Genomic DNA, 14,431 nt, shown 5'->3' with positions numbered 1-14,431 from the left:
GCCGCAGATGATCTCAGCAGCCTGGCTGAGCCAGTGGAGAACTGGACCAGAAGCACTTGTACCGCTCGGCAGCCATGAGGCGGGAGCAGCAATGTCCACCAGACAGTGACACACAGCCAGGGCAACCACGTCCCAGCAGCCAGGGCTGCTCCAGTGTTTCAGCAGGGGCCTGATCCTTACCCACTACAACTAAACAAGTGCAATGACTGTTATTGCAGGAAATGACCCGTGATATCCACGATAAGCAAGGGTTACCTTACCTTTAAACTGTGGTATTTCCCCTGTGGGGCTTTTAGGCAGTCCTTTATGGCATGCGTCGCTAGTCAAGGCCACAGTAACGCCACAGCTTCCAAGCAAAAAGCCTATTTGTTGACTTCCTGCATCCTAAGAGATGACAAAATAAAAGAAATACACAGAACTGATTAGAAGTGATTACAGGCTGAAAATGTTGTTGTCTTTTGGCACATTATCTTAAGAGGGAAACAGTCTCTTTCCTTGAAACAACTTAGCTGATTAGCAAAACTCATTTGTACGTTGACAAAGGAGTTCCACAACCTAGATATCTTCTTGTCTGTAACAACATAAATCATAAATAGAACTGAAGCCCTCAGATGGCGCCTGGTCTCATGTCTCTTCAGAAATGACAGCGTGTGGCTGGGAGGAGCGGCTGACAGGCCACAGGGTTGTGCCATCCCGAGGGACCCCAGGAGGAATGGGCTGTCAGGAATCTCACACAGTTCAACAAAGGCAAATGCAAAGTCCTGCCCCTGGAGAGGAACAAGCCCCTGCACCGGCATGGGCTGGGGCCTGACTGGCTGGAAAGCAGCTTTGTAGTGAAGGACCTGGGGTCCTGGTAGACACCAAGTTCAATGTGAGCCGGCAACATGCTCATCCTTCCCCTCCAATCAGCATTGGTGAAGCACATCTCAAGTGCTGAGTCCAGTTCAAGACACGGAGTTACTGAAGAGAGTCCAGCAAAGGGCCACTATGATAATTAAGGGACTGGAGAATCTCTCCTATGAGGAAAGACTGAGAGAGCTGGGACTGCTCAGCCTTGAGAAGAGACGGTTCAGGGGGGATCTCATCAATGTGTACAAACATCTGAAGGGAGGGTGTAAATAAGACCAAGCCAGGCTCCTTCCAGTGGTGCCCAGTGACAGGACCAGAGGCAATGGGCACAGACCGAATTAGAAGAGGTTCCCTCTGAATATCAGGAAACAAGTTTTTACTGTGAGGGTGACTGGCACAGGTTGTCCAGAGAGGTTGTGGAGTATCCATCCTTGGAGATATTCAAAAGCCACCTGGAGCTAGACCAGATGACCATCAGATGTCTCTGCCAACCTCAACCATTCTGTGATTCTGTGATGATTCTAGGAAATAATACAAGTTATAGTTGCTTCCACCTGAAGAAAGCTTTCAACCCTGACGATGTTATGATAGGCATGCAGTGGTGACAGTATCACTATTTATGCTGATCTAACCTGATTTGTCAATAACCATTTCATTGAGTAGTTACAGACACATTTCAGGAGCACTACAGATAGTCAAGTGCCCATTAGAGAAAGCGCATTACATTTTACTTTCATCAAGGGGATATAGGCAGTGAGGCTAAAAAGTCATGTAATGATTTTCAAGTCTAGGCCATAGCTGTTCTTTAAGAGATACTGTGCTTCTACAGCATTATGTCTGCTTTATGTATAGTGTCGTCATGATTCTTTCATGAACTTTACATCTATCCACTAGGCTCTTCAACAGAGTAAAGCCATAAATGGACACAGAAGTATTAACCCCTTCTTCACAGAATGATTCTACAGAAAATAGCCTACAGAGTCTTAAACGATCAAATTAAAGTATCTTTCAAATCAACCATAAAGCACACTTAACCATGGAAGCAACCAGAAATACAGAACAGTTGCCTTAATCTATTGATTAATTCAAAGCAAAACTGCATGATGGAAAGAAAACCCCAAAGCCTATCTGATTAATTTTAATATAATTTTTATGTAGTCAAATAAAGCCAGCTAAAATTGGGAAGCGATAAGATCAGAGGAAAAACAAAAGCTTACTTGTCTTCCATACCACCCCAAAATATGTATACGGCACCAATTACGAGAACTTTGATAGCTGAGCAAACAATGTGGGACAATAAACTGTTCCGTCAAAACTATGCTATGTAACTCCTTCCATCCCTTTTGCTTACTATAACCAGAATGCATATAAAACCAGGACAAATTGACAAGGAACTTTTTCAGGAAGGCTTTTTAAAATCAAGTTTGTGCATCATCTTTTCCAATAAAAAAACAGTCAAGGAGAGTACCCTTTGAACAGCAGAGAATACTACTGGCGTATCCATGAACAACATCTTGGGGAGCATGCCATCGACCCTGCTGTACCTGTGCATGGGGGGCCTCCAGGACAAAAAGGGCTTTGTCAAGCATTACTGTCCTCACTGACGCTTATGCTAGCTGGTCCCTATCTATGTTGTCAAACCTCTGGGACAAGTGCTTAGCCAAACTTGATCCTGGTTCCACATTAGGGTGAGACCTGGTGTCCACTCTGGGAGTCTTCTCAATGGAAGAAAATGTCGTTGCCTGAACAGTGCAGGAGAGATGGCTCTCCTTGGAGGTCCCTTGGAAGGAACAGCAGGAAGACGAGGGATGGAGTGCTCCATGGAGAACATCACTCCTTGGGCAAGACACAGCCTCTGAGACCTGCTGCTCTATCATATATAAAGGGAGGTCACCAGTTTCTTATAATATCAGATCTATATGACCACTACTCAAAATTTCCCACTGAATTAAATCTTAAAAATGGTTACTAATGTATTTATATGTATGAATTTCTAACTACCAACTAAAAAAAATTTGCATACAAATTTCATAACTGAATGCAGCAACTGCATCACTCTCAATTTTAAATTAAAAATAAAATGTTGTTTTAAATGTATGTCCTATAAAAGACTGCTAGCAACCTGTTTCATGACTAGACCAAGAAAATGCTGATTCTCAAGCAATCAAATTCCATTTAATGTAGGACTTTATAAGCAGAAACTAACCTAATAAATTCCATTAAGAAATCTAACATACGTAAACCAGCAGAAAGTTTGTACCTCAGAGCATCAGCATATCATGGCCCTGGGGAATGCATCAGTTAAGAAATGATCTGTCAAGCTCTTCTCATAGCAAAACAAAGCAACAGGAAAAGGAAACTTGTATTAACAGTTTCATTTTTTTAGATAACACAAGAAAGAACGACTATGCTTCCACTTAATGCCATATCAACTGGTTTAGAGGATGTCCACATATATATTATTCATTAATTTGTAGTAGTTCACACACAAGCAGAATCATGTATAGATTACTTAATACAATCCACTCACATGTCACAGTTTCCAGTAACAGCATGTTTTACATCAGGGCATCCCTATCTCAAATAGCATTAAAATCTTCATCCCATTCTTGTCTGTACAGTTAATTCTTTCATTTGAAAGGACAACATGGCTTAACAATTACGTGACGCAACACTACCATGGGAGACTGGAAGAATTTCACCATGTGTGGAAAATATCCAGTGCATTTTACAGACTTTCAAGTCCTATGCCATACCCTTGGTGTCCACACTAAATCCTGCCTTGCAAGAAAAAAAGAAAATCAAGACACTGAAGAAGAGGTACTGTGATAGACACTATTCTCAATGGCCATAGGAGCTCCAGTTGAGGATCTTAGAGTATGAACACAACAAAGCTGTTCTGGCAGTCTGCTAGTCTGTGTCCATCATTCCCGCTTCCAGTCTCAGTCTCACACCTCCTAACTAGTTATCACCACCTCCTGCCAGCTTCTGGTGGCTTCATCCTGACTTTAAAGCAAAAAGTACTGCAGAGAACAGAGACGTGAAGAAGGGGTCGACATCCCTTGCCCCATGCAGATGCTCCTGTGATACCTGCTGCCCCACAGAAACAATTGTTTCTAACTACTCAAGTGGTGATGAGCTGCTGGACTGACAGCCAGGAGGTGGAAGATCTGAAACCATCTGAAGCTGAGAACCTTATACATCCCACAGGCACACTGCGACCTTACCTACACGCTCAAGCACGTACACACAATAGCCTTCACTGTTCCTCGTACCTCAGCATGGGCAGGGTGTTGAGGACCTTGGGTAAAATTTTTAAGTTTGAAAAAGGAACTTTGAGTTGAAAATGCAGTCATTTGCATGAAGCAATCAAAGCTTCCATATGGGCCAGTAAAAAAAGACTACTGACTTTAAAGGCATTGATTATTTCAGATTTCAGAGACAAGCTATCGGCATCCCTTTTGAGTAATGTAAAATAAATGTCTGCAATGCTGAAAACTGTTTTGTAAGTAGAAAAAAGGAAACAAATCATCTGCTGCCAAAAAAAAAAAATCCTCCTCCCCCCTTAAATAAAATCACTCTCCTGCCCATAAAGGAAATAGATTTTCAGGACATGCTGTTTTGTCATCAGTGTTATTTGCTATTTTGGTAATTTATGCTAATCTGCTACTTTGGCAACCCCCACTTGCCACAAACACTTTATTTTGCTGAATTTTGTGCGGGTAGAAAAAAACTCAGGGAGCCAGTGGAGACCAGGTGATACAACTCGACCAACGCAGTCCCAACCGCAGACAGGGAGAGACTTGCCAGAGATGCTCATTGTCAAATCCTCCACAATTCACAGTTTGAAATGACACGTAATGCAGGTGGAAGGCAAAAGACAGAGCTGAGGTATTGTAGCATGAGGTTTGAGACCAATTGCTGACTTTGGAACTATCATTTTACATTTCTTGAAGGCACAGCACTTGCTGAGGTATGAAAAATGAGGTCTGCACAGCTTCAGACTATGTCTGCACACACCTAGAGAGATCAATCTTTCAGATGAAGCGAGCCGGAAATCCTCTCTGCTGTAGGTAACCATTCAAGGTTCTCTCAAGACTTTTATTAAAGGTTCCCTAAAGGTTTTCACCAGTACTTGGAGGCAAATTGTCTTCTTCCTGCTGCAGAGAGTGATAATTCATTGTCAGGATAAAAAAATCCCATGTGTGGTTGCATTTCAGCGTGCTGTTAATGTCATCTCTATAATGCTTTGTGTGAGTATCTGTGTGAAGGAAAACAATTATGATCCTTTCTCTGCGAGTGAGAGTGCATGTCCTTATCTAATAAGGAAGGAAGGAAGAGACAGCCCGTGCAAAGGTTGGCCTGATAAAGGTTACTCCTGTCCACTTGCAAATCCCAGCCTGCTTTCAAAATGAGAATTATGTGGCGAAGCAGCGCAGACTGAACTAATCTTGTTTTCTGTTACAATGCTTATTTGAGCTCCATTTCTCTTACCCTAATAAAAAATTGCTGGTAAAGAACAAATAGGGCAATCACCAGACGTAAAGGCCAAGCATCACCAGTTCTGAACCAAAAGTGAAAAGGCATCAAGGAAACCCTCTATTTTTAAAACAAAAATATCAAAGCCCTTAATAAAAGTTAAACACAAAGCAGATACAATCTCCATAACCAGCTTTAAGATGAAGAAATCAGCTGTCTCCTCAGACAGAGCTTTGGTATCTGGCTGTAATTTGCACGTGAAATCTGCAACTATGAGCAGTCTTAAGTGTCCAAAAGTCTTAATGAAAGCAAAACAACAGTTATTTTTGGCAGGGAACACCGCATGAAATGTGGTATGCTCTCTAGGAAACTACCATTTCCTAAACTCGAAAAAAGAAAACGTAGACTTTAAAGGATTTGAGATTCACTGTGGCCAACTGAGCAAAGATTTCTGCTCAGTGCCCAGCTGCCAAGGTGTATGAAGAGGGAAGGATGGGCACCGGGCTTACAGGGGTCCAGCGATGTGCACCAGGGGCCCATGTGGGGCTGAGGGAACTTGTAGTCTTTGGAGGGACTGGAAGACTATGTCACCAACTCGAAAATCTGTAACATTTTATGCATATTTTAAATCCAGTGGAGAAAGAGATGCTTTGTCAAAAGATGTTCAAAACTATGTAGAGCTCCAGTGTTTCTGGCACACCACAGCCCAACGATGACTAAAGCTGAGAGGAAACAAAGCTCTTTTTATCTCAGGCCCTGAAACACTAGGAAAGGCGTCAAAGTGTTATTTCCTTTGGAATACAATTCTGCCCTCAAATGGAAGACAAGACTGGGACAATTTCATGGTCTTTAAAGAGATGCATCTCTCTGGCTACTGTTAAAGCTTTAATAAGCTAACTTCTCAAGATTTAATAAAAAGACCTCATGAAAAACAGTTTTTACCCCATATGAAGTACCCTTTAAAGAAAAACAAGTGTCCTGGAGCGGATATCTCCAGATTTCCTGTGACAATACACAGGCATATTCTCCCAGTCACACTGTCAGAACCAGCATCTGGAAGGGCACAGAAATGCCTGCTGGAAGCACACATAGCATTAAATCTAACAGGCTAGGAAATAGTGTTTTGACTGAGAAATAGATTTTTACATGCTTTCATGTCATACCCTGCTACAAATACTCACCACCTACGACAAGGAGGCCATAAAGATATATGTGCGATCGCTTTGTTCATATGTTCGCAGCAAGTGATTGAGCATAACTATGAATGTGCTTGGAGGACAAAAATGTTATTCTAAGATTAAAACTGATTAGCTCCCCTGACTGTGTCACAGCAGAATAATAGTAATTTTCATGGCACCCATCAAATAGAAAAAAACATTAACCTAAAAAATCTAAAGAAAAAGAAATCAAAAACGTATTTTACATCTTTTCATAAGAGAAATAATAAATCACTATTTGAACTAGAACTTGACATGTCAAAAATCCCCTATCATCTACCCTGATGGCACATTCTATGATACATCGTTTGCAATTCACATCGTATCACGCATACAATGAAATAATTTGTAATACTCCAGCTTCAGACAACTTCAACGAAAGTGGCAGGTCTGAAGGAAGAGATGTTGCATAGAACATAATATTTGCTAATGTTTGGGAAACATAAAATATTTGGAGGGGAACACTATTCTGAAAGAACATAGCCCATAATCCAAGGGATTAGGATTAGTGATAAAAATCTGGGTGAGTGTTCATGATACAGGCATTTCAGTGGTATTAATGCAGGGAAAGAAGAAATAAACCACGCAGTTTGTTCTATCATTACAATGACCGTGGAACCCCTGGCTGCTGCTTCTAGAAGAAATAGTTCATTTTGACGTACTTAAAAAAAAGCCTGGGATTTCATTTTTTAATTTTAGATCCAAAGTCATGCTGACATGCATGCCAGTTTCCAGTTCTTTGCTGAACACCAGGAAGCATTCTGAGAATAAAACTAAACTGGAGAATGCTGTGTGGTTGCTGGGCATTCAGGCAATCCGTCCCAGATGCCAGGTCAGACAGGTCTCCTGAAGTCCCTGGGGCAGTACAACTAATTCGAAGTAGTCTATCAACACACAGTTGGAATATGGAAGGAAAAGAGCAAGGGGAGATGGACCCTCACCGAATAATGAACCAGAAAAAAACCCTGCCAAAACCTTAAAAAAGTAACAGTCATGCTACGAAGAAAAAGGAATGCACACAAAATCTATGGGCTGGTAAAGCAAAAACCTTTACTGCCATATGGGTATAGATGGCTGCAGAGCAATATGTAAGTCAAAAGGCTATCTGGCTGCAAACATTACTGCCCAATTTTAAAATGCCAGGCACAAAAAATTTGCACAGAGCTGTGAAAAACTCTTCTTTATGAAAATGCAGACCAGTATTAAAGCTGCTAATGCAGATTTTTAATATTAAAAATGTGCTCATAATATAACTCCCTGAAATAGCTCATCATGTATCAGCTTATTATTCTGTTACGTCTGTATTAGCCTATAATGTAAGTGTCGGTCTATTTGTTAGTTCACATTTCTGTCTTCCAAAAAGCAAACCAAAACATGTCCACTGCCAGAATGTACTGAAGCATGTAGAAAAGAGGACAAATAATGGGAAAGCATAAAAGAACAGCCCAGGCCATTGTGCGATGACATGAATGACATCTTCCCATCGATGCCAGAAGCAATCTGCTGCCATTTGACCAAGCAGAGGTATTCCTTCTGGGATGACTCAGAACACGATTTTCCTCTCATTGTTTCCACTCCAGTTCCCATTGCATATAAACAAATGCAAAAATATTTGCTATAGTATATGCTGTGAGATTGCATAGTTTTATTTATAGATCATAGATCATGTTGCCTTTTTAACTATACCACTGACATCTCTGTTATTCTTTTATTAATTTGATATTTAAACATTATGGAATGATCTTGGCAGTAGTTAAAACAGTCTAAGTCTGTAGATATTCCTTTATATAAATATATATATATGCATGTGTGTGTATTTATATATCCATGTATACTCAGATATTTAAAAAAAACCAACACCCGAGAGGTTCAGCCAAATTAGTGTAAGTTATTAATTTGACATAGAATATTTAGTTGGACAGCTGGATTTTATAGTTTACTGGATGGATGTGGTATCAGATGGTCAAAAATAAATCAGATTTACATCTATCCATGTACTGTCATTAAAACTCTGAAGGTAGTAACAGGGAAAGGCATATTAGACTTTTTAACCCTCAAAGGTACGTTGATTCTCTTTTTTGTAGAATGAAAGCAGACTTACCCATGTATGATCTTAAAATGTACATAGTCTGCTCTCTTTTTTTTTTTTGATGCATTTAAAATCTGTTTTATATTGAAATAATGCAGGACGTTATGTAACTGCCTCAAACTATCTTAAGGTCCTGCACTCCCATGTGAAAGCATGGTGACAGCCTGACACACGTGCTGTATTTCTACTAAAATCATTACCCTCATTCTAGTCATGTCTCCCTCTCAGTGCTCTCAAATACAACATTTTACAAATAAAATAGCATAACCCTATTCCCCACAACAGGTAGACTAGTTGAGGTCCCATCTTATTCCCTGGCATGGCCTTTATAGCTGACCTGCACCTTTCCTCCAGTCTTAGCCAGTTAAGCCAGGGCACCTCCCGTCTCCTCTTTGCCTTGGTTCCTAGTGTCCTTCCTTCCGCTCAGCTTCCCTCCCATCTGCTCAGCTGGATCATGGCCTTTTGTTGTCTGATCCACTCACTTGCTCCCATCCCTCTCTACTCCTTCACCAGTTGAGCAAACCGTCCCTTCCTTCAGCTCCCACCCCTCTTTTCCCTGACAGCTTCTGGTTTCACCATGGCAAGGGCCCACCACAGATGTTGGCCAGAGCATGTTTGAACATAATGGAGAAATGATGAGATTAACTCAGCTTCTCAGAGGTGAGGAAGGTTCAGTTAGGAAGGAATCTCCAGGTATTTTTAGCTGTTGAACTGCTATGTGAGATGTGCAAACTGCAAAGCCTTTATGAGGGCTTAGAAACTTGTTTTCATGGCTTTTCATTTGAAAGGCAGGGTACCTGTCCATGAAACAAAGATTTCAGCTTCTGCTCCAGGGTGTTGTGACACCAGAGCATTTCAAAGAAAAGCCCTTGACAACTGAAAATGAAAATGTGAGCAAAGCAATACATTTCCCCAGACCTTTTCTTGGGAAAACCTCATGGCTTCAATCAACGTTTTCCAAAATAATTCTATTTAAAAAAGAAAGCTTGTATGGATTAAAGAATACACGTTATGTGAATAATTGCAGACCAAGTAATTAAAGTAAGGCATTATTAGAGCTAGCCAATAAGAAAGGGATGATATAATGGGATATCGGGAGAACCTTACAACAGGCATTGCAGCCAGCCATGGTAAAGTTAAGGGGATATGACAAAAAGAGCTTTTCATGAATAAACACATTTTGCTGCTGCATTCAAGGCATACATCCTCAGAAAAAAACCCCACAAGTTCAGCAGCACCGGTGTAAGCTTCTTAGCTGTGGCTCACTTACACCACTGAGCCACCTCCCCTCCCTGTCCCCAGGCATTCTTTCTGGCTGGAACTGCTGTATCTGCTTACCGCAACTTCCCTAGGACACAGGGTTGAATCTCTGAACCAACACTGGACATGAAAGGCTTTTGATTAGCAATAGTCCATTTTCTTTATAAATTGTATGTTCTGCAGCGAGAATTCCCAAACTTAATTTGTTCAAGTGCCACCCTTGGTGGAGATGACCATGGTGACAGAAGCTCTGGGATACATATGCACATATAGACACAGGAGAAGGCATTTCCATAACTGCTCTGAAGTAGCATACACAGCAATAGTGGCATTATAACATAGCTTGGGTTGCAGGGACAGGTGGAAAATCAGCAGTTGTTGCCAATGATTCTTTGTCAGTGGCCAACACCAGAATGCTTTGAGAGGCTACAAAGATAATCCATCTAGGACTGGCAGAGCTGTTCTCTTGGAAAATTTTCCTCTCCTTTTCCAGAAAGATCTGCATTTGCTGAAATTGCAAGCACATCTTCAGATTTTCCATCACAGAAAAAAAGGAACTATATATAACTCACCACACAGCACTATCTTTGTATCCTCAGATTCAGAGCTAGTTAGCCTCAAAAATGTACTCAAAAGCTATGTTCAGTTGTGATTTGTTCTGACATAAGTTTTAAAATGCAGAATAGACAAGAAATTCAGTTCCCTACCTTTCTTGTAAGTGGCACTTCAATAGGGACAGGGACAACTTCCGCAAGCAGGCAGCCATAAAATGCGACCATGAAGGCAGCAGGATCATTGTTAGGAAATACAAGTGTTACCTGAAACAAAAAGATGTATGTTAAAAATGTTTTATCCCAGGCTTCAGATAACAATAACTGGAATTTCCATGCTTCCTTTTGGAGAGAGATGATTACCAAAACATTTCTATGATAATTATTCAAATACCTAATTAAAGATGAATGAAGAATCAGAAGGAATTTACTCTGATAGATATTCCTTTTGTGAACATTTTCACTTATGATGGAGTTAATTATTTTCATGCCACATTGTTTCCAACATTGACAAAACCTTTCATCTGGTTCTCAATTTACTGATTGCTTTACAGATGTTAAACAACCACATAAAATGAATTAATAGAATTTTACATTCTAATTTAATAATTTGCTTGAAGTTACTGAAAACAAGGTAGATCTGTGACCAATTCAGATTACCCAGACTTACTATGGCATTATGTCAAGCACTAACACATTCTGTTTTGTCTCTCTCTGTTTTGCTTCAAAGAACAATTTCATTTTAGGATTGGACTGTTGTCCAAGTGTAGAAGTTTCTATGTACTTAGAGAATACAGTCGATATCTAGAGAAGCAAAGGTCACATCCAGAGCTGGCCATGTAGTGTGACAGCCTAAGCCTGGATTTGTTAAACCTCGCAGCTTTAGGGCTAGGGAACTATTTAGACAAAAGAATGCCAAGAAAATATAAAGTATCACAGCAAATCACCTGTCTGCTCACAGGGCGCCCTTCCTCCCTCAATGTGCTGAACTGTGTGGCTTATTTCTGTGGGCACTGCAGGCAACAGCTTAGATCCTCCAGGGGCAAAGGGGAAGGAGAGGCAAGAGTGCCCAGTCTCACTGAGGATCCAGCAACTTAGAGAGTCCACGACTCTCCTTGCAAGGGCAGGGAAGACTACTGCTCTCATTGCTGAACGACCTCAGTGGCTAAATCCTGTCTACATTTTTGTTTTGGTTCAGTTAGATGCACTATCTTGGCAACTATCTTGGATGTTCAACTGAAGTGGCATGCAAAAGGCATGGCAAATGACTTAGAACTTAATTCCTTTGGGCTTCCACACAGGATCAGAGTATCTCTGCATCTTAAAATTTGCTGAAACTACTTAATAATTCTTGACTTTTGACTGCTTTGACATCCATAGGAGTTCTGTGTTTCAACCTCTTGAAGTAAAATCATTATGTTTTCATATACGCTCCAAGGTTCAGTTACTGGAGATTAAAAGCGTTTCCAGTGATTTCATAGGGCTTCAAAGATAGTTGCCTCCCATAGATTAGCTTCAAACAACTCAAACATTTTCTTCAAACTGGAAGAAATCTAACCAACCTTGTCCAAGTGGGTCCCAAATATCTCTGTTTTTAAGCTGAAGCCTGTAACTTCAGAACTGTTTAGAGAAACTTCAGAGAAAATACATTGCTACTTTAGCTGTACACTTGCACGTGAAACAATCCAACTGCTGGAGATGGCTGTGCAAAGCTTACTGTATGTATTTTCCATGAACCTACCATAAGTAGCCTCAGGGGAAATGGGAAGGAAGGGATTTTGCTAGGTGCACTGAGAGGATGGTAGAGTTTGCTGAGCTCAGCAAACATCTGAAAGATGTTGAAAGATCCCAAAAGATACTTTGAGGAGTGTTGGGGTTTGTGTTGGTCTTTGTTTACATACACACAGTGAAGGTTTGGCTGGGAATCTTTGCAAAGGAGCTGACAGAGGTGAAAAAATCTCACTGAAGTCCAGTGGGAATGAGGCATTGACTTCCCCTCCAAAAAACGTTAATCACTAACAGACCTGCACCAAATAAATAAATAATGTGTGTAAAAGCAAAAAGGGATAACGTTGAAGGAAAACAAAACAGAGTGTGTATTACCAGATGAGAATCTGGTTATCTCGGAGATATTTCAGAGGGCAAGCTTAATTTCCAAGCAGCTGTCTGGGGTGACACAAGGTTAAATTTCTGAAGTTACTATAGAAGGCAAATGCAGTTCATCGTGTACTATAATAATACAGGGAATCAAATGCAGGCACATTCACCTATTTTTTGGCTCAGACAAAGACCTAAGGAGTCATTTAACGGTAGTCGTGAAAAATAGAGTTGTATTGATAGAAGATGCTTTTAAAGGGAAAAAGGCCTTTCTGAATTTTATGTAATATTAACATAAGGAAACAATTACACTCTCACTTAGAAAAGACCAGAAATATATGTCTGTATTTCATTTCATATTTAAAAAACACCTTTAACTGTTGTCACACAAAAAACATTACTTAGAATAAAAAGCCATCTTCAAAGAGGTCAGAAAGCTTTTATGTTATTACAACAGGGGGATAACAGCCAGAATAACAGCCTGGAACATCAGAAGTACACTAACACCTCATCTTCAACATGAAGTTGCTTCAAATGATCATGTTTCTGTTACACAGGGATGCTGGGCAAGATGTTTTTACAACGCAAAGCATATGCTTTCAGCACTCAGCTATAAACATTTGTTTCACTGCAATCTATGTGGGCTTATTTTAGAAGAGCTGCAATTTGTTTTTTATGTGTCCTGCACTAGCTAAACTTCCAGCTTTCAGCCTGAATTATCCACAAATCCTTTCTTAATGTTAGGAGATGCCAGTGGCTGCTGCAGTAAATAATAGGGAGATGGGCAGTTAGCACACAATAGATAGGGATTGATGTGCGCTGCCCATATGTGAACTTATTCCTTTTGGAGCTTTTGGGGGGTGGGGGTGAGGGTGGGAATGTTTTGATGTGTACACTTGAACAACTTGTTTCTTCTGCTGTTGCTTAGAGACACACTTGTCTATCAAGTAAAAGAGATTCTTCAGATCCCACTCCTGGGGCTGAATGCTATTGCAGGAAGCAATTTAGATTAAGGATCTCGAGATCCTTTAGTTAAATTCTTTATGATTTATTTCAAAAAGAAACATAGGAAGGACTGAAAGGCTTCTCTTTTTATTTTTTTTTTTCTTCTTCTTCTTTTGGGAAGCATTACTGCATGCTCTCCTTTTTGAAGCCCTTAGAAATGTGTACTGCAAACAGGCATGTTTCTCACATGTGGCACAAGAAGATCAAGTGAACCAACAGTATTGGAATTGCTATCAGACCCTGGGGGAGGAAGTCTTAATCCTACCCTCAAAACTCTAAGCACTAAGCCAGGACTGAAATTTGCATTTCTCGCAAATTTGTTCTGGAATCTCCATCCCATGGCTTAAAGCCAACCTGGAATGGGACCTGTGGAAATTTCTATACACGGTCTGGCAGAGAAAAAGGGTAGCAGGCTCGGCCAGCCTTGACAGGGGAAGCGGTAGGTTTTATAAGTATGTCAGCTGCAAAACCATAGGATGTTCTTGTCTTCATTTAACAACTTCAGATGTTACCTCTATAACTCTGGCTCTCTGTGGACCTTATCCACTCACTGAGATTCATCCTCTAGCAGTAGCTGCATCAGAGTCAGGAACCAGGAATGGAAATATTCTCCATGTTACCAGTCAGCGTAATTTATTTATTTAACTGGCTGCCCAAATGTGCTTACTTGGCTTGTCTTTGTCCTCCACAATGCTTCTCTTGCTTCTACTGTCTCAACAACTACAAAGTCATTAGTAAGTAAGTTTTTTACCCACATGACACCTCCAGGCTCCATAGCCAAGCTTTTGCTAAACAGACTGCTGTTCTATGCCCCAAATCACTTTCCATGGGAATGTTTATTGTTAATGTTGCCACAACTTCAAGTTACCATTCAGAGAGTACCA

General features: G+C 40.6%; 1 protein-coding gene across 1 annotated transcript in view; it reads right to left on the bottom strand.

Moving 5' to 3' along the window:
- Positions 1 to 14,431, bottom strand: part of DIP2C (disco interacting protein 2 homolog C) — a gene marked incomplete at its 5' end in the record, with an annotated part of 146,133 nt that overhangs the window by 82,071 nt on the left and 49,631 nt on the right. Inside the window, 2 exons of the mRNA XM_035888412.1 lie at positions 261 to 384; positions 10,602 to 10,712. Of these exons, the coding sequence (XP_035744305.1) occupies positions 261 to 384; positions 10,602 to 10,712 (235 nt within the window). The remainder of the gene's footprint in view (positions 1 to 260; positions 385 to 10,601; positions 10,713 to 14,431) is intronic.

This window comes from Egretta garzetta, unplaced genomic scaffold (genome assembly GCF_000687185.1).
Source record: "Egretta garzetta isolate BGI_Z169 unplaced genomic scaffold, ASM68718v1 scaffold181, whole genome shotgun sequence".
Classification (NCBI taxonomy): Eukaryota; Metazoa; Chordata; class Aves; order Pelecaniformes; family Ardeidae; genus Egretta; species Egretta garzetta.
This window is presented reverse-complemented; position numbering and strand designations above follow the sequence as displayed.